The 25,475-nt window shown below is 32.0% G+C and overlaps 1 protein-coding gene across 1 annotated transcript; it reads left to right on the top strand.

Annotated features, from left to right (window-relative positions):
• Window positions 1–1,476: 1,476 nt before the first annotated feature.
• On the top strand, window positions 1,477–22,219 carry LOC119608896 (putative sodium-dependent multivitamin transporter). The gene is made up of 8 exons (XM_037963473.1): window positions 1,477–1,985; window positions 14,747–15,464; window positions 15,522–15,670; window positions 15,736–15,897; window positions 20,336–20,451; window positions 20,520–20,879; window positions 20,942–21,403; window positions 21,462–22,219. The coding sequence occupies exons 2-8, from the start codon at window positions 14,948–14,950 to the stop codon at window positions 21,745–21,747; spliced, it is 2,052 nt and encodes a 683-aa protein (XP_037819401.1). The 5' UTR covers window positions 1,477–1,985; window positions 14,747–14,947; the 3' UTR covers window positions 21,748–22,219.
• The last annotated feature ends 3,256 nt before the right edge of the window (window positions 22,220–25,475 follow it).

The following is a 25,475-nucleotide window of genomic DNA, read 5'->3' as shown; positions in this document are numbered from 1 at the left end:
AGACTATAGATTAGACTATAGACTAGACTAGACTATAGACTAGACTATAGACTAGACTATAGACTAGACTAGACTATAGACTAGACTATAGACTAGACTAGACTATAGACTAGACTATAGGCTAGACTATTGACTAGACTATAGACTAGACTAGACTAGACTAGACTATAGACTATAGACTAGACTATAGACTAGACTAGACTATAGACTAGACTATAGACTAGGCTATAGACTAGACTATAGACTAGACTATAGACTAGACTATAGACTAGACTATTACTAGACTATAGACTAGACTATAGACTATACTATTGACTAGACTATAGACTAGACTATAGACTATACTATTGACTAGACTAGACCATAGGCTAGACTATTGACTAGACTATAGACTAGACAATGGAAAGACTATAGACTTCGTCTACGATATAGCTTAATCCATTCTGAGCCGATGATATACTTTAAGGTGTGGGATCAATATTTTTGGGTGTTACAAACATCAGCACAATCGCACAATACCCTCCCCACTATAGTAGTGAAGGGTATAATTACAAACAGAATGACAAACTTACATATCGTCACCTTGAACGAAAACGAAAAATTGCATCAAAACAAATGTCCACACAAAAAATTGGACTCCTCCGACCAAAATTTTATTGGCAAAAAACAAGAGTCGTTGATAGAAACAAACTTTTCAATTTTAATAGGGCCGTTTGCGTTTTATGTGACGATATACCCTTCTCAAGAAGACGAAGGGTAGAATTAAATGAGATCATTTAGATAAGCAAAAGTCCCAAATAATAAAATCCATTATAATTATTGTTTTTTGTTTTGGTTGCAGTTTTTAATTAATTTATTAAATTAAATCATAGGTGTAAAATAATACAGAATTTTATACGATTTCCATGAAAAAAAACTGGTTTATTAGTCTGCACGTGATTTTAGTAGACAACATTTAAAATTCGCCCGACAAATGAACTTTAGATCTTTATGTCAAAACATTAGTGAGGACTAAGCTTTTGCCTATCGTGGGGACAAAAAAAAAATACTCAAAAATTCATTAATCAGGTTTTAGGCTGTTGTATTGTTATTATTTAAAATTTTTTTAAGGTTATTAACTTTAAAAAGGTACTACAGCAAAATCTAAAACATTCTTTATTAGCCCTGATCACTAAAATCCTAAAAGTTTTTTCTTTTAATTTTTTACAAAACACTTTTTCTTGATAGGAAAAACACAAGCAATGATCGTGTTATTAATAATTTTTCTTATAACATCGTCGTTGAACAGCTTCGTCGTGTATGCATGTGTGTGTGTCTTTTATTGAGAAAACCGTATTTCTCTAGTTTTTACCGACAAGCAACGTCCGTATCCATGAGATACGATGAGTTTAAGAGTAGAGTAAAAAGAATGAAATAAAGCGCCGTAAAATAATGAAGCTGAGCTTCATATATAAACCGAACATCTACAATAAATTCAAACATTTATTCGCAAATTGTCAATACGATCGAATGGTTAAAAAAGAAACGGTTGAATTTTTTACTTTTTTATGAAAACAAATTTATTAATTAATTTATTTAATATCAAATAAGCAAAAATTAAATGAAAACAAATGTGTAGCAGAGTGTGTGTGAAAAAATATTTCAATTTAAAATTATAAAGAAAAGGAGAAAAAGGCATTAAAATTTCCTTTTCATGTTGAATTAAAAACTAAAAACTATTATTGAATAGTGTTTTTAAGAATCATTTTAATTCTAAATAAAATAAACTTTTAATAAAAAATGTCCTTTTGTTTTTAACAAGGACTTAAAAAAATAAACTATAACCAAACAATTTTCTTTTAATAGATTTTGTTTAATTTTAAATTATTTAAATTTATTCACGTTAATGAAATACCGGAATAATCGCGGCACAATACTGCAAATACAATTCAGAACATTTTTGGTTAAGAAGCAATACTGGCACAGAAAAAGGTGTTTTCAAGACGGTAAGTTGAACAAAATTTTTATTAACTTTTTATTGATTTCATTTATTAAAGAGAAAGTCGGTCTACCTTTAATAGTAATTTATATAGTCAGAATATTTTTTAATTATTTCAAGTAGTTATATGTTTTTCGATTCCTTCCAAATTCAGTTTCCTGGATGTAAGTTAATAAGTTTTAAATGAGGACGTAGTTATACTTAGGCAATTATCAGACCTTTAGTGAGCTCCTTTACCAGAGCCTTTTATGAGAATCAAACTCACGACAGAGTACAATACTATTAATTAACATAGCGGAGGCACCCTGGACTCTAGTTTATAACAATTTTCCAATTAGTTTTCCCAACCGATTAAATATCTGTAATAACATTACTCCCAAGATATTTTGATATAATTTCGATGATTAAAGAGAAAATTTTCCAGCGATTTAGTGTCCTCTTCGCATTCTCTATATTCGTCTAAATGCGCTTGTACAATTTGGTATAATAGTGGCCATGTATCAACTAAGAATAAGTTTTTGCATTTCTCTGGTTATCTTCCTCCAGCCCCTTCCCTTTATAGTCAGTACATTTTATTGCCGATTATCCTCGAATGTCCTGGTACACAGAAATGTTTCCAGAGCATTGAGTGACGTAGCGCTTATAGGCTATAGTCTGGTATGTAGCCTAGACTATAATTAATATCCCGGACTACTATATATTCTATAGTCTGGGCTATACTCTAGTCTATAGTCTATACTATAGTCTAGTATATGGTCTGGACTATAATCTAGTCTATTGTCCGAAATATAGCCTAGTCTATTGTCTACACTATAGTCTATAGTCTGGGCTATAATCTAGTGTATTGTCTGGACTGTAGTCTAATATATAGTCTAGACTATAGTCTAGACTATAGTCTAGTCTATAGTGTGGACTGTAGTCTGGTCTATAGTCTGGTCTATAGTCTGATGTGTAGTCTATTATATAGTCACGACTGTAGTATATCCTATAGGCAGTACTATAGTCTACTCTATAGTCAGGACTATAATCTAGTCTATAGTCAGGACTATAATCTAGTCTATAGTCAGGACTATAGTCCAGTCCATAGTTTGGAATATATTCTAGTCTATAGTCTGGATTATAGTTTAATCTATATTCTGGGCTATAATCTAGTGTATAGTCTGGACTATAGTTTGGTTTATAATCTAATGTATAGTCTGGACTATAGTCTAGTCTGGACTATAATCCAGTCTATAGTCTGGATTGAAATCTAGTCTATAGTCTGGATTGTAGTCTAGTCTATAGTTTGGTCTGAAGTCTATTATATAGTCAGGACTGTGGGATATTCTACAGACAGAACTATAGTCAATTCTATAGTCAGGACTATAGTCTATTCTATAGTCAGGACTATAGTATATTCTATTGTCAGGACTGTAGTATATTCTACAGTCTGGATTATAGTCTATTCTATAGTCAGGACTATAGTCTATTCTATAGTCAGGACTATAGTATATTCTATAGTCTGGACTATAGTCTATTCTATATTCAGGACTATAGTCTATTCTAAAGTCAGGACTATAGCATATTCTATAGTCTGGATTATAGTCTATTCTATAGTCTGGATTATAGTCTATTCTATAGTCAAGACTATAGACAAGACAAGGACTATAGTCTAGTCTATAGAGTCTATTATTAGTATTAATAGATATTATAATTAATGAAGTGGCCTCCGGTAGGTTAGTGGTTAGTGTTCTAGACTGGTAGACCGGAGGTGGTGGGTTCGATTCCCACCTGAGGCACTGGTTAAGGAGCGCACAACAGGCCCGATAGAGGCCTAGGTGTATTTCTTCGGATTTGATGTATATACATCCTCCTTTCAAACTAACTAACTAACTAATTAATGAAAAAACCAAAATGAAAATTTTTCTAACGCGCCAATTATTTTCCGATCCTCGATATATCCACAAGGTTGATGTGTTTGCTTAATTATATTGCAAGACTATATTAATTTTTATACTATAAAATATGGAGACACATTGATTTTGTCGTTCCAATTCTTAGATTTTAAGGCGAACTAAACATGTCTGTTTGCCTGAGGGTCTTAGAAAAGCACGATATCGGCCAAACGGGTGGAGCTAAAGAAGTCCTATATTCTGTATTAAAAGGGTTTATTGAGCACTATTAGTTTATTCGAATTTATTAATATTTTTATTGTTTGTTGTCTTACACGTTTTTTTTCGCAAATTTGTATAAACATTTTTAATTTTGCTAGCAATCGCCGTTTAAAACGATTTATCATAAGTGAAATAAAAGATTTGACATTTATTAGTACATTGCTTTAGGCAACAGGTTGTCAAAATTTTGACTTATATTCATGAAGTACTATTATTCAAAAATTTACTTTGTTTAACTTTAATAAATAATTACAAAGGGTTTCGTTTACTCTATGATATATCACCCAAAATGTGTCAAATCTTGTTAAGGCTAAAAAAAATGCAAAATAGAAAGTAATACGAGACTAAATGATCTAAAATTATTTCTTAATTAAATCACACTTATAATACATATTTTAGTGCGACTTAAACTTAATTTTAGAATTATTTTTAATTTAAACCCTTATTTTAAGCAATTATTCTTTAGTAGAAGAAAGTTTTAATAGTAATAATGATAACAGATATTTATATAAAAATAATTGTTTACACTCTTGTGAAACTTATTGCTTATTTGTTTATTCAAAAATTAATTTTCAAATTTAAATTAAAAATATTATTTTGTAAAATATTACTTTTTTTTAGTTAAAGTTAAAATTTTAAATTATTGCTATTAAATTTAATTATTCCTACTATGTATTTATCTTATACAAATACAACCGTTAAGCGTCACGAAATTGTAACTATTTATTTATTTAAAATTTTTTGTTAGCAACAAATTAATTTTTAATAATTATATTGTAATATGATTATCATTACTTTCATTACATGTTATTTTTTTTGACATGTTGTAAATATTTAATAAAATATTTACTTATTTTTCTTTAAATATTTAAATTTCTTTATAAGTGAAATATTTGTTAGATTTTTTAATAATTTAATTATGTACTTTGCATAAAAATTACTAAAATTAAGGCATTAAGTTTTGCCTATTAAGATTTAAATGTTAATTAATGCTAATTTTTAATTAAATATTGAATAGATTAACAAAAAGATGTTCACGCCTACAAAGTAATTTCACAAAACTTCATCTGAAAGATACATATTTGTTAAAATAATTGTATTTTTTTTTGGCAGGAAATAATGTGTTAATTATTTTTTGTAGATTTTCATGCCAAAACTGTAACAATAGTAATTTGAGTCAAATCGGCTAATGTCCCCTCTAAAGTTTATAAGTGAGCAGTGAAGTTTATTCCATAGTCAGTACTATAGTCTATAGTCAGCACTTAGTGTAGCACTTTGTTTTGCCTATAGTCTGGACTATAGTCTGGACTATAATCTAGCCTATAGGTTAGACTATAGTCCATATAATCTGGACTATAGTCTTGCCAATAGTCTAGTAGTAGCCTAAAGTCTGGACTATAGTCTAGCCTATAGTCTGGACTATAGTCTAGCCTTTAGTCTGGAAAATAGTCTGAATTGTAGCGTCTGAGGGGAGGAGAGGGGTTATATTCTAGTCTATGGTCTGGACTATAGTTTATAGTCTAGTCTGTACTATAGTCTAGTTTTTATTAGGGACTATAGTCTAATCTACAGTCTTGACTATAGTTTAATCTATAGTCTTGACTATAGTTTAATAATCTGTAATCTTGACTATTGTTTAATCTATAGTTTGATCTATAGTCAATAGTCTGGACCTTAGTTTGATCTATAGTCAATATTCTGGACCTTAGTCTAATATATAGTCTTAATTATTGTCTTTAGTTTTGACTACTACAGTACAGACTATAAACTTCATAGTCTGTACTATAGTTTGGACTACTACAGTACATACTATAAACTTCATAGTCTGTACTATAGCATAGTCTATAGTTTAGTTAATAGTCTGGACTGTGTCTCTGTCTATAGTATATAGTCGAAACTATCCATTGTCTGTACTTTAGTTATAGTCTATAGGCCGGACTATATTCTAGTCTATTGTCTGGTTTTAGTCTGGAATGTAGTTTAATCCAATTTGTACTATAGTCGAGTTTACATTCTGGATTATATATAGGTTTGTTTACTATATAGTCAAGTCTATATTCTGGAATGTCTTTAGTCTTTAATAGGGACTATAGTTTAATCTATAGTCTGGAATGTAGTCTAATCTATACTCTTGTCTATAGTCGGGACTATAGTGTGTACTTTAGTCTAGTTTATAGTCCGGACAGTCTAGTCTAGGTCTGGACTATAGTCTGGAATGTAGTATAATCTAATTTGTACTATAGTCCAGTTTATAGTCTAGACTATAGTACAGTCTATGGTCTGAACTATAGTTTAGTTTATAGTCTAGTCTAAAGTATGGAATGTAATCTATTCCGTGATCTGTACATTAGTCTATAGTTAGGACTATATCTAGTCCTTAGTAGCGACTATAGCCTAATCAATAGTATGGAATGTAGTCTAATCTATGGTCTGGAAAATAGTCTTATCTATAGTCAATAGTTTGTAGTCTATAGTTTGAACTATAATATAGTCTATAGTCTGGACTATAGTATAGTCTTGTCTATAGTCGGGACTATGGTCTGTACTTTAATCTAGTTTATAGTCCGGACTATAGCTTTTTAAAGTCTAGTCGATAGTATGGTCTATAGTCTGGCCTACTGTCTAATCTATAGTATGGACTACTGTTTAGTCTATAGTTTGGAATTTTGTGTAGTCTATATTCTATATTCTAGCCTAATAGTCTAGGTAATAGTCTGGTCTGAAGACTAGACTTAATCGGGTTATAATTTGCCTTTTTTCTACTTTTTATTTGTATTTATTAGTATTTGGTCTAATAGAATTAATTAAAGATAACTAATAGGTCCGGATTCTTTCTCTACAAGTCAAAATATACAAATGAAAAAAATTTTAATTTAAGCTTTAATTTTAAATTTATTAATTTATTTAATTGCAAAATGTATTTAATAAATGTCAGCTAATTTGATTTTTTTTACTAAAAATACGACAAAATTTCGTTATATACTAAACAAATTTTATTAACAAAAATTTGCTAAATAAAAATATATGTTAATTTATTGGCAAAATAGACAGGGCCATATATTGGATTTCTTTTGTCATTTAAAGAATAAAAAAGTTGTGTTATAAATAGAGTGGAAATGATTAGGATTTATTAAATCTATTTATTGAGATTTGGCAATGTCTATTAATATTTGGCAATGGACTTTGTTTGTGTGTTTTATTCATAATGTTTAATAAGTGTTGCAGTATGGACTACGTAACTTTCTTTTAGGCTGTTTATATCTTTACTAAAATCATTAACAGATTTTAGTTTGAAAGTCTATTCCATGAATTTTTATTAACGACAATGTGTTCTTATTTAGAACTTATTTCAGATGCTAAAATTAATGCCTTTGTAGAAGAATTTTCTACTTTTTATTTAGAAAATTTCCTCTACTTATTGACATTTTATTAAAAATATGCAAACATATACATAAACCATATACAAACAAAATTTAATTCCAAAAAAAATGTCCATACAAAACAATCAACAACAATATAAAATTTATCAATGTAAATTAATATTGGACATAAAACAAACTGGCGTCTGGAAGCAAATCGTCGACAACTAATGAACCAAGAAGAAAGTGTCTCAATATTACAATTGTTTTGTAAATTGTTTGTTGGCAAAATGAAGAAAGTAGGAACGCAATCACTAGGTAAAAAAAAAACTGATTTTAAACGATCGTAAGAATTCATAAAATACCCTAATATTGTAGACCGAATTAAAATAAATAGTGTTCTAGTAGGTTAGACTAAAGGTCGTGTATTCGCTTCCCACTAAAGTCACTGGTAAAGGAGCGCCCAACAGGCCCGATGGAGGCCTAGGTGTATTTCTTCGGAATAGTCTTATTTAATCGACTATAAAATTATTAACTGTCTCTATAAAATGTTGTCAATTTCACTTAATAATTTCAAGCGATTTTTTAAATTTTATTGTATTTATTGTAAATCTTTTAACCACATAATTTCTAAATAAATAAGAATAAAAGTATTAAGCATATGTATAACGTTTGATGATATTAAATTTACTTCCGTTTTTTTTGTACTTAAAAAAATTTTAATTAAGAAATTACTGAGCATCTTCCTAGTACCCTTTCTTTACAATGGAGGCGCCAAACTACAGGCGACAAGTTTTCATTATTAGTTTAATTAAAAATTTTCTAAAAGAGGTTAAAAAATTGGAGTAATAGTATGATGTTAACAAGCATTCCTGGACGAAATCCCTTATAATTTTAAAATTTAATGATTTTATAATACCTCTCACAGAGTGCTTGAACCTAATTTCGTCAAAGGTTTGTCAATGACAGAGAAAATGTTCTAGTGTTTGTTTCGTTGTGCCGTTTCGTTGTTCCAATCGCATTTGTCATATTAACTTTCTTAAGCTCTTTGATCTCAATAGCAAGTCGAACGAATAAGAATCGATTATATAAGATCAGAATGTATATAATTTTATTGGTCTACTACTAATATCGATTACGATGGAAGCGTGTTACAAGACTAACATTCTTCATTTCAGTCTTTCTGCTGATAACATGATAGGTCCTAGTGGAAAAGTTCTTTTCCAAAGTCCAACCTCTCGACTTTAAAATATAGATTTAGGGCGGGGTTTACAGTTGAAATTTTCGAAACTTAGCTAAAATTTCTTGCTTTAGTGTGATCTGTAAAATCGGCCCTTAACTTCTGTTATATTTTTCGCTTTCATGAGTTTTTACTAAATATCTTGTCAAACTTGAGAGCCGTGCGATAATGGCATAACATTACCGATTACAGCATGGGTCTGTTACACTTATCAAATGTTATGAAAACTTTTTTAAGAAAAAACTTAGGTTACGTTGATAGGAGGATGTATCTACTTTAAATCCGAAGATATACACCTAGGCCACTATGGGACCTGTTGTGCACGCCTTTTCATGAAAAATGTTTCTTGGTAAAAACAAAAAGTATTCCCTGAATGGGCGTAATTCCTGAGAATTTGAGAGATGCTATATCCGGAATAATGTCAAACCCAAGATATTTGGATCTTATTTCGGCGAAAGCCTGTGCCCATAATTCAGTGTGTCTACTCAGAATACATACTATCATACTAACATCAGACTTGCTTATTTTGAGGAGGTTGCTTGCTTTCGTTAGGTTACCCCATAGGTTCTTTGTGGATCTATCCACTGTTTCATTTTTCTAAGAGGCCGTATGGGATTCTCTCACCCGTATATTTAATTCTGCCCTCCTAGCGTCAAATGGTTTTGCGTTTGTCAGGTTAACTACCTCAAGTTCCCTTCCCTTTAAAGCTATTACCAAGCCGACAGCTTGGTACCCATATAATGTAAGCCTTGCCTCTGAGAGAGTATTCGGTTAGGGATTTCTTACAATCCAATGCGGTGTTAGATTTAACTTTATCACCTGATATCGTTCTAATTGTCTTCTAGCTGTCGGTAAATATGGTGCCAATTAACGCATTTCGTTATTGGTCGGACTTCTGTCAGGAAGCTAGTGTTATGATTAGGTAGATTTTTGTTTCTGAGTCCTCAATATAGAACTCCAGACCCAGTTTGTCCCGTTTTTATAGAGTCATTCGTGTAGCAATGAATTTTTAATGTTCCACTTGACCATGACATTCTATGTGGGATTACATAATTTTTTTGCATGATGGTAAAAATAAATTTGTAACATCGTTCTTATTTGTTTAAAATATTGGAAATTATTTTAATTTATTATTTTCTAAACACACAATTTTCGTGCTCTTAAACAATCAAAAAAAAATTCCAAGGTAAAACAAACCTACAGTTAGTGAACTAAGCTGATCTTGAGCTTAAAGTGCCATCACGCGATTATCACCACTGTTTGAGGGCAATTACAAGTATTCAAACATTCTTTTAAAATTACATAAATCTCTTAATGTCGCATGTCGCTCAAATTGTGTATAAAGGGCCTTTAAATTTTTATGTAAATTTAACAGATTACTGTAATGATACTGCTTTAAGTAGCTGATGATCAGCTTCTATAGTAATTAAAAGGCGTTAGGAGGCACTTGAACTAAACCGCAAAGTGTTAAACCAATCGATCGCTTATAATCATTTAGATGATGACTAACTATTAGCTGTTGTGGAAGTATGTATATTATTCAATATTAACTTAATTATTATAATATTTCATTTAAATGATCATAATGATGACTGAACATGTGTAAACGATCTGGCGCTGCAGTTGTCTAACAAACGTTACATTTCTTTGCTTAAATATTCCGTCCAAACGTTATTGTTATATCCATAAGTATGTTGAGTACTTGTTCGAAGTGAAGTATATTCAATAAAATTTATATGAATGTGTATTTTTTTGTTTTTTTTTTTATTATTATTCATATTATTAGGAGAATATTTTGTTAGTGTAAAACTTGGTTGATGTACGTATGTATGTATGATTGCATGTGTATCTTTCCGCTTTTATACTGGCTCGTGCCAGTATGTCTGGCAGTTACTGCTATAAACCAGATAAATTTGCTTTCTTGTAAATTTGTTATTGTTTTTCGTTTGCGTTTGATTTCTATTCAATGGGTATCAACCAACCAACAACCATCACATAAAGAAGTAGTGGCTGGCATATATTCAAAATTTTTAAGATTTTTTTTTTTCAAAATGCAGAGATAGATAATCTATTGGCTTATTGGCCACATACATAAATTGTCATGTTAACTTGTTTTTTGTTTTTAAATCAAAGTTTGCAAAAACAACTTGCAAAATATTTATTCTACTTCTAGTTAGAAGTAGTAATTAAATATGCAATTATTAATAGTTCTTTTCAGCTTCTTTTCTACTGACTAATTGTGACGACATTTAGAGAAATTTGCATCAGCTAGTTCGATCCAGTTCACGCTTGATTGTTGCAGATATTAAATGGGTTTCAAATATTTGATACAGTTTATAAGAAAATATCAAAATCATCATTATACTGTATGAATAATAATTTTTAATTATTGAATTTTTAAAATTTTTAAAATGTTTATAATTAAATTTGAATATTTAATGTATTTATGAATTAAAAAATTAAAAAAAGGCGCGTAAACAACTTAATAAAGACATTTTTCCTGAAATTAATTAATATCGATTTATTAGATCAATTACAAATATGAAAATATTCATACAACTTTTGGTACAATACCCGGCGCAACGGCGCAATGCCCGCTGCAACGGATAAAATGGTACAAAAGTCAATAATCGATTGGAATTTTTCCTGTTTTGCTATTACTGAGCTCCACTACTAAACTAAGGTTCAGTTCTAATTCAGTTCTAGTTCAGTTCTAGTTCAGTTCTAGTTCAGTTCTAGGTCAGTTCTAGTTCAGTTCTAGTTCAGTTCTAGTTCAGTTCTAGTTCAGTTCTAGTTAGTTGTAGTTCAGTTCTAGTTCGGTTCTAGTTCAGTTCTAGTTTAGTTCTAGTTCGGTTCTAGTTCAGTTCTAGTTCAGTTCTAGTTCAGTTCTAGTTCAGTTCTAGTTCAGTTCTAGTTCATTCTAGTTCAGTTCAGTTCAGTTCTAGTTCAGTTCTAGTTTCAGTTCTAGTTCAGTTCTAGTTCAGTTCTAGTTCAGTTCTAGTTCAGTTCTAGTTCAGTTCTAGTTCAGTTCTAGTCAGTTCTAGTTCAGTTCTAGTTCAGTTCTAGTTCAGTTCTAGTTCAGTTCTAGTTCAGTTCTAGTTCAGTTCTAGTTCAGTTCTAGTTCAGTTCTAGTTCAGTTCTAGTTCAGTCTAGTTCAGTTCTAGGTCAGTTCTAGTTCAGTTCTAGTTCAGTTCTAGTTCAGTTCTAGTTCAGTTCTAGTTAGTTGTAGTTCAGTTCTAGTTCGGTTCTAGTTCAGTTCTAGTTCAGTTCTAGTTCGTTCTAGTTCAGTTCTAGTTCAGTTTCTAGTTCAGTTCTAGTTCAGTTCTAGTTCAGTTCTAGTTCAGTTCTAGTTCAGTTCTAGTTCATTCTAGTTCAGTTCTAGTTAGTCAGTTCTAGTTCAGTTCTAGTTCAGTTCTAGTTCAGTTCTAGTTCAGTTCTAGTTCAGTTCTAGTTCAGTTCTAGTTCAGTTCTAGTTCAGTTCTAGTTCAGTTCTAGTTCAGTTCTAGTTCAGTTCTAGTTCAGTTCTAGTTCAGTTCTAGTTCAGTTCTAGTTCAGTTCTAGTTCAGTTCTAGTTCAGTTCTAGTTCAGTTCTAGTTCAGTTCTAGTTCAGTTCTAGTTCAGTTCTAGTTCAGTTCTAGTTCAGTTCTAGTTCAGTTCTAGTTCAGTTCTAGTTCAGTTCTAGTTCAGTTCTAGTTCAGTTCTAGTTCAGTTCTAGTTCAGTTCTAGTTCAGTTCTAGTTCAGTTCTAGTTCAGTTCTAGTTCAGTTCTAGTTCAGTTCTAGTTCAGTTCTAGTTCAGTCAGTTCTAGTTCAGTTCTAGTTCAGTTCTAGTTCAGTTCTAGTTCTTTCTAGTTCTGTTCTAGTTCAGTTCTAGTTCAGTTCTAGTTCAGTTCTAGTTCAGTTCTAGTTCAGTTCTAGTTCAGTTCTAGTTCAGTTCTAGTTCAGTTCTAGTTCAGTTCTAGTTCAGTTCTAGTTCAGTTCTAGTTCAGTTCTAGTTCAGTTCTAGTTCAGTTCTAGTTAGTTCTAGTTTAGTTCTAGTTCGGTTCTAGCTCAGCTCTAGTTCAGTTCTAGTTCAGTTCTAGTTCAGTTCTAGTTCAGTTCTAGTTCAGTTCTAGTTCAGTTCTAGTTCAGTTCTAGTTCAGTTCCAGTTCAGTTCTAGTTCAGTTCTAGTTCAGTTCTAGTTCAGTTCTAGTTCAGTTCTAGTTCTAGTTCAGTTCTAGTTCAGTTCTAGTTCAGTTCTAGTTCAGTTCTAGTTCAGTTCTAGTTCAGTTCTAGTTCAGTTCTAGTTCGGTTCTAGTTCAGTTCTAGTTCAGTTCTAGTTCAGTTCTAGTTCAGTTCTAGTTCAGTTCTAGTTCAGTTCTAGTTCAGTTCTAGTTCAGTTCTAGTTCAGTTCTAGTTCAGTTCTAGTTCAGTTCTAGTTCAGTTCTAGTTCAGTTCTAGTTCAGTTCTAGTTCAGTTCTAGTTTCAGTTCTAGTTCAGTTCTAGTTCAGTTCTAGTTCAGTTCTAGTTCAGTTCTAGTTCAGTTCTAGTTCAGTTCTAGTTCAGTTCTAGTTCAGTTCTAGTTCAGTTCTAGTTCAGTTCTAGTTCAGTTCTAGTTCAGTTCTAGTTCAGTTCTAGTTCAGGTTCTAGTTCAGTTCTAGTTCAGTTCTAGTTCAGTTCTAGTTCAGTTCTAGTTCAGTTCTAGTTCAGTTCTAGTTCAGTTCTAGTTCAGTTCTAGTTCAGTTCTAGTTCAGTTCTAGTTCAGTTCTAGTTCAGTTCTAGTTCAGTTCTAGTTCAGTTCTAGTTCAGTTCTAGTTCAGTTCTAGTTCAGTTCTAGTTCAGTTCTAGTTCAGTTCTAGTTCAGTTCTAGTTCAGTTCTAGTTCAGTTCTAGTTCAGTTCTAGTTCAGTTCTAGTTCAGTTCTAGTTCAGTTCTAGTTCAGTTCTAGTTCAGTTCTAGTTCTGTTCAGTTCTAGTTCAGTTCTAGTTCAGTTCTAGTTCTGTTCTAGTTCAGTTCTAGTTCAGTTCTAGGTTCTGTTCTAGGTATAGTTCAGTTCTAGTTCGGCTCTAGATCAGTTTTAGTTCCCAAAATATTAATTGGAAATTTTCTTTAAATTCTTTATTTCAATTTACTGGTACGTCAAAGTATTGATTTACGTAATTCCTGACGAATAGATGTAATTTTTGATATTTTTGGTAAATTTTACGGACTATGTTAAAGATAATACAACAAAAAGCCGAAGTGTTAAGTAAATATTCAACTTTAAACATTAAGATCTGACTTAGATCGAAATTAAATTCTGTGACAGGGAGATAAAGAATAGAAATACCTCTAAAAATTATTGTGAAATTAAATGTAAATATTAATTGAATAAAATCTATTAAAAATATGGAACAAATGTTTAAATACATTTTTATTTCAACACATTAAAATTGTTATCAATTAAAAAATAAATTCTTAAAAACAGATACAGATCCTTAAAATTATATTTCCTATTAAAAATAAATAAATATTTACAGTATAAGTATTTTTAACGATCTTGTTATTTATTTACACATTAATCCAATTTTAATTAATTACTATTTCTGTTTTCTCATATAAATTTATGGCAAACATTTTCATTTATTTTGATATTTTTGTAATAATTGTTTGGTTTTATTTTTCTGAATTCATTGCTAAAAATTTTCTCAATGACATTTAATTAATTGAAGATCATTGACTTACATAAAGAAGCGAAAAATAATAACAAAAAGTAAGGAAATAGTATTGAACTTGAACAATTTCATTGGGTTTGTGGTCTCTAAAAAATATTGTACTTAAAAAAAAAAATACATATAAAACACCCATAGTTTTAATTAATTAATGAGACACCAATTAAAAAATTGAAAAATATAAAAACAACTTCAGAGCTAAATATCCCGAACAGCAATATGCCAATTGTGTTCTTAATTTTTTTTTTGAGAAAAATAAAAACAATTAATTTATTAAAAGTAATAAAACAAAATTAATAACATTTTTCAAATTTATCTTATCTTTGCAGCTTATTGAACTTTTGGTATTAACTGGAACTTTTCTACGAACTAGAACGTTTTAAAGGAAATGTAAATAACTCGCCCCTTTATAAAATTATATTGAAAAAAAGGGTTAAAAATACACAGACAAAAACACAGCACAAATCGTTAAACAAAATTCTAAAACTTTATACTTTTTAAATTAATAATTTGAAAACCTTAAAACTAAAATGTCTGCCGCCATGATTGCCATATTGAAACTATTGTTTTTATGCGCTTTGGCTCATACTGTTAGCTGTTTGGCTTTACCGGCCACCAGTGTACCCAAAACTTATGAAACTACCACTGATCCTCCACATAATATTCCCGAATATTTAATTGTACGCGGTGAAGATGGTTCACAGGAAAATTCTGACTACAAATTGGCCGCCTCGATATTGTTGAAATCATTTCAGGATCCTGTAGCCGATCAAACATTAGAAGAGTGCAGTAATCCCTCTCATAAGGCCGTCTTTTCACCTTATGATTATACTGTTTTATTGGCCATGTTGGTTATATCTTTGGGTATTGGCATCTTCTATGGTTTCTTTAAGAAATCGGGCAGTTCCTCGAATGAATTTTTATTGGGCTCGGAAATGAGCATATTCCCGGTGACACTTAGTTTGACTACTAGTTTCATAACGGCCATTGAATTGTTGGGTAATCCCTCGGAAATGTACTTCCAGGGTACACAATTTGTTTTGATAGGTAAGTTAATATGGTTGTTGTTTAAATGTGTATTAAATTTCAAAATCCATTTTCCAGTTATCCCCATGGTATTTGTTATACCCGTAGCTGTTAAAATCTTTTATCCGATTTATTTCAAAATGGAATTGACCAGTTGTTATGAATATTTGGGTATACGTTTTGGCAAGGAAATTCGCGTCCTTGGTGCTGTATTATATGTAATACAGGTAAGAATTTTGTACTTTATTAAAAATCTTATATAGTTTATTATAATTTGTTAACAAAATTTCAGATGTGTTTCTATACCGCGGTGGCTGTTTTAGCGCCCGCTATAGCATTGTCAAAGGCCACGGGTTTAAATACAAAAATAGCTGTGATTTTAATTTATGTTGTATGTGTATTCTATTCATCTCAAGGTGGCATGAAAGCTGTCGTTATTGCCGATACTTTTCAGGTAAGAAAAACTTAATTTTATCACAAAAATCAAAGGTTATGATTCAGACCTAATTAAGTTCTAGTTCAGCTCTTGTTCAGTTCTAGTTCAGTTCTAGTTCAGTTCTAGTTCAGTTCTAGTTCAGTTCTAGTTCAGTTCTAGTTCAGTTCTAGTTCAGTTCTAGTTCAGTTCTAGTTCAGTTCTAGTTCAGTTCTAGTTCAGTTCTAGTTCAGTTCTAGTTCAGTTCTAGTTCAGTTCAGTTCGTTCAGTTCTAGTTCAGTCCTAGTTCAGTCCTTCTAGTTCAGTTCTAGTTCAGTTCTAGTTCAGTTCTAGTTCAGTTCTAGTTCAGTTCTAGTTCAGTTCTGGTTCAGTTCTAGTTCAATTCTAGTTCAGTTCTAGTTCAGTTCTAGTTCAGTTCTAGTTCAGTTCTAGTTCAGTTCTAGTTCAGTTCTAGTTCAGTTCTAGTTCAGTTCTAGTTCACAATTCACAATTGTAGTGTTTTTCTTGTGTGAAATTCATAATATTGTTTTTATATAAAATGGAAAATTGTTTGTGGGAGAAAGTTTAATGACATTACCAGGTCTACACAAATGCTGGGGAGTGGGGAAAAGTTTAACGACGTTGACAGGTCTATGCAATAGTTTCGATATCAGCTGCGTTTTTAATTAAAATTGCTGGAGTATTTTCAGTTTTTCTGGCAAATATTGATCCATTTCGTGACCATATATATTTCCAGTTGTTTTCTTTGGCTTTTGTTTTTGCAAGCCAAAGAAGTTTACGATTAGGAGCAGTTAAACAATCATTTATATAAATAAATCCGCTATTGTTGTCATTATTAATTATGCTACCTTCAATTCTATGGCGTTTGATTCTTCCCATAAATTCCTTTTTTTTGATATGGGTTGTAAATTCAACAAAAATTTTGTCTTTGACGCTTTTTAGACGGTAAACATCGCTGATATCATATTCAGTAATATTTACGTTTATTGACTCAGCTATTTTTTTAACGATATCATAAGGTTGCATTTGTGTGTTTTTTACGTTTTTTATTTCTATTTTTTTGCTTAGCATCTGTTGTTGGATATTATTAATTTTAGTGTCCATTTCTTTTATCTCTTTTTTGTTTTTCCTATTCTCTTCTCTCATCTCTCCCATTTGTCCTAAGAGATTAGAAAGAGTTGTTGTTATTTGAGAAAGGGCAGTTTTCATCTCTTCTTTAAAATTATCATCAGATTGGCCAATTTTGAGAGCTAATTGCTCAACGAAGGTTTTTAGATCAATTATATTTGTTTTGACACCATTAACTTCAGTCTTCACTTCGTTGACATCAGATTTAAGCTCGGCTTTAATTGTGCAAATACTCGATTGCAACTCGTTTAGAGAAATTGAGTCTTTAAAACGTTTAGTCTGCTCATTTTCATTACCATCATTCTCCCTTATTTGCTTTTGTTGTTGCTTCTCCTGATATAATACAACTTCATAGGTGTTGTTTGTTGTTGATTTAGCGCGGGGTTTACATAAATGACATTTCCAAATAGCCTTACGATCATTGTTCATGCTATTGTATGTTGATTCGGAGAGAGGACTGCAGGGATTGAAGTGGAAGCTGTTGTTGCAATTAAAGCATTTAACATAGTTGCTCGGTAAAGGTTCACTACACTGTTTGCAAGTACGTATGATGATTGGAAGAGAGACCATTTCAGATTTTGCTTTGAGCTAATTTTCGTTTTATGATATAGATTTATGTTTGTTATTTTGTATTTTGAAAGTTTTAATTGTTTACTAAGAAAATCTTATTTTCACTGCACTTTATTTAATTTTATTGTTTTGTACTTTTGATAGGTATGATTTTATATATGTCTTTATATTTTTATTGAATTTTTATTCACTTTTAAGCGACTATTGTATACTATTTAACAAGCACTACTCAAACACGTCTGTATACATTCGCAGTTGAACAGTTCTAGTTCAGTTCTAGTTCAGTTCTAGTTCAGTTCTACTTCAGTTCTAGTTAAGTTCTAGTTCAGTTCTAGTTCAGTTCTAGTTCAGTTCTAGTTCAGTTCTAGTTTAGTTCTAGTTCAGTTCTAGTTCAGTTCTAGTTCAGTTCTAGTTCAGTTCTAGTTCAGTTCTAGTTCAGTTCTAGTTCAGTTCTAGTTCAGTTCTAGTTCAGTTCTGGTTCAGTTCTAGTTCAGTTCTAATTCAGTTCTAGTTCATTTCTGGTTCATTTCTAGTTCAGTTCTAGTTCAGTTTAAGTTCAGTTCTAGTTCAGTTCTAGTTCAGTCTAGTTCAGTTCTAGTTCAGTTCTAGTTCAGTTCTAGTTAATTTCTAGTTCAGTTCTAGTTCAGTTCTAGTTCAGTTCTAGTTCAGTTCTAGTTCAGTTCTAGTTCAGTTCTAGTTCTAGTTCTAGTTCAGTTCTAGTTCAGTTCTAGTTCAGTTCTAGTTCAGTTCTAGTTCAGTTCTAGTTCAGTTCTAGTTCAGTTCTAGTTCAGTTCTAGTTCAGTTCTAGTTCAGTTCTAGTTCAGTTCTAGTTCAGTTCTAGTTCAGTTCTAGTTCAGTTCTAGTTCAGTTTTAGTTCAGTTCTAGTTCAGTTCTAGTTCAGTTCTAGTTCAGTTCTAGTTCAGTTCTAGTTCAGTTCTAGTTCAGTTCTAGTTCAGTTCTAGTTCAGTTTAGGTTAAGTTCTAGTTCAGTTCTAGTTCATTCTAGTTCAGTTAGTTCAGTCTAGTTCAGTTCTAGTTCAGTTCTAGTTCAGTTCTAGTTCAGTTCTAGTTCAGTTCTAGTTCAGTTCTAGTTCAGTTCTAGTCAGTTCTAGTTCAGTTCTAGTTCAGTTCTAGTTCAGTTCTAGTTCAGTTCTAGTTCAGTCCTAGTTCAGTTTAGGTTAAGTTCTAGTTCAGTTCTAGTTCTAGTTCAGTTCTAGTTCAGTTCTAGTTCAGTTCTAGTTCAGTTCTAGTTCAGTTCTAGTTCAGTTCTAGTTCAGTTCTCGTTCAGTTCTAGTTCAGTTCTAGTTCAGTTCTAGTTCAGTTCGTTCAGTTCTAGTTCAGTCCTAGTTCAGTCCTAGTTCAGTTCTAGTTCAGTTCTAGTTCAGTTCTAGTTCAGTTCTAGTTCAGTTCTAGTTCAGTTCTGGTTCAGTTCTAGTTCAATTCTAGTTCAGTTCAAGTTCAGTTCTAGTTCAGTTCTAGTTCAGTTCTAGTTCAGTTCTAGTTCAGTTCTAGTTCACTTCTAGTTCAGTTCTAGTTCAGTTCTAGTTCAGTTCTAGTTCAGTTCTAGTTCAGTTCTAGTTCAGTTCTAGTTCAGTTTTAGTTCAGTTCTAGTTCAGTCCTAGTTCAGTTCTAGTTCAGTTCTAGTTCAGTTCTAGTTCAGTTCTAGTTCAGTTCTAGTTCAGTTCTAGTTCAGTTCTAGTTCAGTTCTAGTTCAGTTCTAGTTCAGTTCTAGTTCAGTTCTAGTTCAGTTCTAGTTCAGTTCTAGTTCAGTTCTAGTTCAGTTCTAGTTCAGTTCTAGTTCAGTTCTAGTTCAGTTCTAGTTCAGTTCTAGTTCAGTTCTACTTCAGTTCTAGTTAAGTTCTAGTTCAGTTCTAGTTCAGTTCTAGTTCAGTTCTAGTTCAGTTCTAGTTCAGTTCTAGTTCAGTTCTGGTTCAGTTCTAGTTCAGTTCTAATTCAGTTCTAGTTAATTTCTGGTTCATTTCTAGTTCAGTTCTAGTTCAGTTTAAGTTCGGTTCTAGTTCAGTTCTAGTTCAGTCTAGTTCAGTTCTAGTTCAGTTCTAGTTCAGTTCTAGTTCAGTTCTAGTTAATTTCTAGTTCAGTTCTAGTTCAGTTCTAGTTCAGTTCTAGTTCAGTTCTAGTTCAGTTCTAGTTCAGTTCTAGTTCAGTTCTAGTTCAGTTCTAGTTCAGTTCTAGTTCAGTTCTAGTTCAGTTCTAGTTCAGTTCTAGTTCAGTTCTAGTTCAGTTCTAGTTCAGTTCTAGTTCAGTTCTAGTTCAGTTCTAGTTCAGTTCTAGTTCAGTTCTAGTTCAGTTCTAGTTCAGTTCTAGTTCAGTTCTAGTTCAGTTCTAGTTCAGTTCTAGTTCAGTTCTAGTTCAGTTCTAGTTCAGTTCTAGTTCAGTTCTAGTTCAGTTCTAGTTCAGTTCTAGTTCAGTTCTAGTTCAGTTCTAGTTCAGTTCTAGTTCAGTTCTAGTTCAGTTCTAGTTCAGTTCTAGTTCAGTTCTAGTTCAGTTCTAGTTCAGTTCTGGTTCAGTTCTAGTTCAGTACTATTACAGTTCTATTTCAATTCTAGTTGAGTTTTAATTTAGTTCCAGTGTGGTTCTATTTCAGTTTAGTTCTAGTGCAGTTATAATTCAGTTCTAGTGCAGATCTATTTCAGTTCCTGTTCAGTCCTATATAAATATTAGTTCTTTTCTAATTCAGCTCTATATTTTATTGTAGTATGTTTGAAATTTCACATTCATATTTTTTATTTATTCCATTGTAGGCTGTTGTTTTGGCCATTTCTTTAGTGCTGGTCGTTGGGTTAGGCTGCTTTTACAGTGGTTCACCTGTAGAAATATTTAATACTGCTGCCGACAGAGAGCGTTTGGAATTTTTCAAGTATGTATTATTAGAAACCATTTCCAATGTTTCCAAAACTATAACACTAACTTTTCTTAATATTTCAGTTTTAATTTTGATCCCACTACTCGCCATACGGTCTGGTCTGTGGTTATCGGAGGCTTTTTCTATTGGACTTCTCTCTTCTGCACCAATCAAGCTTCGGTGCAGAAATGTATGTCTTTGAAATCTTTAAGATTGGCTAAAATAGCTTTAGGTTTTGCCATATTGGGTTTGGTGGTCGTGTTCCTACTCAACTTCTATACCGGTTTAATGGTATTCAATCACTATGCCGACTGTGATCCTTTGACAGCAGGACGTATTACCGCCACTGATCAATTGTTGCCATTTTATATAATAAATACTTATGAACATATTTACTCAATAGCTGGCATATTTGTGGCGGGCATTTTTGCAGCAAGTTTGGGGTAAGTTGTTGGTTATATGAAGATTTAATAGAATTTTATATAATTTAAAATTATTTTCTTAGAACTGTGGCCTCGGCTTTGAATTCCTTGTCGGCTGTTACTTGTGAGGATTTATTGGTGAATGGCATGAATATAAAAATTTCTGCCGATAAAGGTGCTCTTTATGCCAAATGGATGTCTTTGGGTTTTGGAATTTTTTCGTTCGGCTTGGTTTTCATTGTGGAACGCTTGGGCGGTGTTTTACAGGCTACACTCACCTTGAATGGTTTAATAGGTGGCGTTACCTTAGGCTTGTTTTCTTTGGGTATTGCTTTCAAAAGTGCCAATACCAAGGGAGCCTTTTATGGTGGCATTATCTCATTGGTGATAGTCATCTTTATAGGTGTGGTGGCTCAAATAGCCAATGTTGAACCAGTATCTTTACCAGTTTCAGTGGAAAATTGTGATTGTGCAGTGAATGCTACCCAAACTTTGGGTTCTGTTTTCATGGAAACTATTGTGGAGGAAGAAGTGTCGGGATTTACGTAAGTTCTTATTGTTCTTAATCATAGTTAGTTTTTAACGGTATTATTCCTCTTTTAGATCTTGGCCCATATTTAAACTCAGCTATATGTGGTATTCCATGATCGGTTGTTTGCTTACCATGTTTTTGGGTCTAATCATATCGATCATAATCAATACCGTACAAAGACGTCGTGTTTTCAAAATAACTTCTGTACAAAATGCCAATAATATTAATCTGAATACCGATACTAATATGAAAGTAAATGATATAATTGCTCCAACTATTGCCGCCATTTCGGATGATATTAAGCCCTCTGAAGAATGTGGTCATGTCAATCATGCCATACGTTTAGATGATGAATAACTGACTCTTAACCCAAAGTATTTTACGTTTAAACTTTGTATTATCCCACTATATAGTTTATAGTTTTATCTATCGAAAAAAGTAGTATGTATAACTTTTTTGCATATTTATTTTCCTTTTTACATTATTTGTACAAATTACCTCTTAGTCCTTAGTCATTCCACACAACAATCTTAGTTACTAGTTCAAAATTATTTTAGTGGGTTGTATAGGCCCACAGCAGTGATACACTAAAACTTAATTTTTAGTTTTTAAGTCTACTAATGCACCAGTATTTAATTTTATGAATATGAACTCTCTGTAATAGTCTAATTTTTATGTTTGTTAAAATTTCTTTATGATTTTGTAAACGATATTTTTGTAAAAAATGCAATTTTTATTAAAAAAAAAACAATGTAATAAAAATATTTACCAAAAAAATATATATTAAATGCATGCAAATATATAACGAAATAAAAGTATTTACTGAAAAATTTGTTAATATGTTTTTATTCATCCAAATATAAAATCTTGGAAACAATTTCACTTGAATAAACATAAATTCACATCTATTAAACAATTGACGAACATTACGTGTGACCCATTATAAAGTCGAAATTTGTATATTCTTTAAATATTTATTTACATTTCAAGTTTTTTCTTTAGGTTCTAATTTTAAACTTAATCCCGTTGTTTAATTTAGGTTATTCTTGTTCGAATGTAAACTAGGGTTCTATAAATCGACTTTCGAATAATCGAACAATCGACTTTTTGTCGAAAAAAGTCGAAAAGTCGAAGTCGACTATTTTGTTCCAAAAAAGTCGATAACTCCACTATCGTCTGTGAAAAAAGTCGAAAAGTCGACTTTGTGAATAAAAGTCGAAAAGTCTGAAAGTCGAATAAAGTCGAAAAAAGTCGAAGAAAGTCGAAAAAAGTCTAAAAGTCGTAAAAAGTCGAAAAAAGTCGGAAAAAGTCGAAAAAAGTCGGAAAAAGTCGAAAAGTCGGAAAAAGTCGAAAATTGTAGAAACAAGTCAAAAATTGTCAAAAATTTTAAAAAAGTGGAAAAAAAGTCAAAAACTCTAAAATAGTCGGAAAAACTCGAAAAAAGTCAAAAAATAGTCGGAAAAAAGTAGAATGAAGTCGAAAATAGTCAAAAAGTCGAAAAAATCGAAAAGTCGAAAAAAGTCGAAAAGTCGAAAAAGTCGAAAAAAGTCGAAAAAAGTCGAAAAGTCGAAAAGTCGAAAAAAGTCGGAAAAAGTCGAAAAGTCGACTATTTTTAAAATACTTATAGTCGAAAAGTCTAAAAGTCGACTTTTATTTAAATGAAAAAAGTTGAAAAGTCGAAAAATCGACTTTTCATAAAATGCAAAAAGTCGAAAAGTCGACTTTTAACTAAATGAAAAAAGTCGAACAGTCGACTTTTCGTTTCAACTATAGAACCCTAATGTAAACCACCTGTCTTACTTCGAGGTCAGCCAGGTCTCTATATGACACCCCTGTTAAGTTTTCGTAGATAGCAGATACGTACGCTGTTATCAGTAATAACGGGTCACTGTGCTTTTGGCAATCATGCCAGGAGTATGGGTCTCGAGTACAATGACTACTGTAGAAGTTGTCATAATGAGTAGGAAGAGGAGACTATATTTCCTCTGCTATTATCCGACATTCACTGAGAACAGAGAACATTATGTTGGTTCTCTCAGGTATGAAAGAGCTATTTGCAATGAATCTTAAGACCAGCGAGTAGTAGTAGTAGTGTGTAAAGCCCATTTTAAACAACGGGACCACAATCAGGACAAAATATACAAAAGAACAATAAGAAAATGTAAACAACATGTATAAATTTCGGACTTTGTCTTGTCCTGGTTATTGGAGAGGTTCCTACGGGTTGCACGTGGTTTAAACCCAAATTCGAGGGAAGAGAATGTTGGTTAAAAGACTGGGGGACTAGGCGTTGGAAATGAGTTGGTGTTAAGTGTGTATGATACGGTTGAATGTAAGGGTATACGGACTTTACCCACTTGTAAGCCTCACTCTTCACTGTTCGATGTTGTTTTCCATGAGTCTGTCGAATGAATGAGGAGTCTTCTGGGTTGAATGGTGGCGGATGATAGGTATTTTATACAAGTGATTCCATTTTACTTCCTTGTCCAGTTATGTTAAGTGTTTACTCTTTTCATATCAGATTTACCACACAGAGTGTTCTCTGTGAGTAAGAACAAGCCCTCAGCTTATTTGATGGATTCGTGTTTAGGTTGCCGACTCAACAGAGGCCATCGCATTTTTGCATCTTGGAAGTTAAGCAACGTAACAGCAATGGTCAGAGATAAGATAGTTTGAGTACGTGAGCAAAGTGGTTGAAAAAGGACCACCGTGAAATAAGGCTAAAACGGCAGGTTTTCAAGTAAAGCATCTCGACATCTTGACCTGGGAACAACACCATGTTGTAGTCGTTTTCGGTAACGATTTGTTTTCTCCAGGTATGGATGGATCTTTCCCTTATTTGGCTGACGTGGGGATTCCAATGAAGTTCTGTTCGATGACATGTACATACATACATATGTACGTCTGAGAATTTTTTGACAATACGAGAGTGTTCTTTCAACTGTCAAAGATCATATATGGAGGTGTCTTTCTCTTTAAACATTAGTTGATGAAGGCTTGACAAATGATTTCAGATATCTGAAGCTTATGTATAACAAAGTTAATTTAATATTCGAGTTTATAATGTTCCTCCCAGGAGAAACTCAATGTTCTTTGCTATGCACTGTATCAGTTCTAGATCCTCCATTATTGTTTATTATACTTTTAAAATAGCAGAAGCTGTGCACATCTTGGACAGGTGAGTCATTAGTAAGGAATGGTTTTTTATATATCAGATCAGAATTTAAAATGGGCATAGTCTAGGAGCACACAGTGGTATAGGAAAAAAAAAGGGGGAAATAATTCGGTAACTTCTAAACGGTTAATCCGATTTTAATGAAATTTGGTATGCACAAAGAGGAGGTGTTGTCGAGTTTAGGTTTTGAATTTGGACCTTATAGGAAAACCAGGGGCCCGGCGGGTGGTCCTCAAATTAGGACACCTCGGCTATGTTAAATTTTTAAAACGATCATATTTCTTCATTTGAGTTCCGATTTAAAAAAAATTTCGTATATAGAATCTCCTCATCGAGCACTATAAAAAATGTAGCAACACAACATAATTCTTTCACTGCTTGATATATAAACTTGTTGTTAAGCGAATAAAAAAAAATGGCGAAAATCGGGAATATTTGGACCCGCTATTATCAAAAAAACTAAAGTAAGGACGGTAAAAATTTTAAAATTTTAATTTTCAAATGCGAATATCTCCTAAACTATAAGAGATAATTTACTGCTACGACGACATTTTTTATAGTGCTCGATGAAAATTTTTTTTACGAAATACGAAATTTTTTTTAAATCGGAACTCAAATGAAGAAATAGGATCGTTTTAAAAATTTAACATAGCCGAGGTGTCCTAATTTGAGGACCCCCCGACGGGCTCCTGGTTGGCCTATAAGGTCCAAATTCAAAACCTAAACTCGACAACACCTCCTCTTTGTGCATACCATATTTCATTAAAATCGGATTAACCGTTTAGAAGTTACCGAATTATTTCCCTCTTTTTTTTTTCCTATACCACTGTGGAGCATTCGAGTTTAAAAATGTATTGGACAGACTTAACATACTCCAAAACGAGGCTGTTTGCGTGCACTGGGATGGAAA

This window comes from Lucilia sericata, unplaced genomic scaffold (genome assembly GCF_015586225.1).
Source record: "Lucilia sericata isolate MDLA Ls3-8-SP2 unplaced genomic scaffold, ASM1558622v1 Contig000898F_arrow, whole genome shotgun sequence".
NCBI lineage: Eukaryota > Metazoa > Arthropoda > Insecta > Diptera > Calliphoridae > Lucilia > Lucilia sericata.
This window is presented reverse-complemented; position numbering and strand designations above follow the sequence as displayed.

Coding starts and splice junctions, on each gene's coding strand:
- LOC119608896 (XM_037963473.1), top strand. CDS start 14,948: ATGTCTGCCGCCATGATTGCCATATTGAAACTATTGTTTTTATGCGCT. Junction 15,465..15,521: donor TACACAATTTGTTTTGATAG/GTAAGTTAATAT, acceptor TCCATTTTCCAG/TTATCCCCATGGTATTTGTT. Junction 15,898..20,335: donor TTATTGCCGATACTTTTCAG/GTAAGAAAAACT, acceptor ATTCCATTGTAG/GCTGTTGTTTTGGCCATTTC.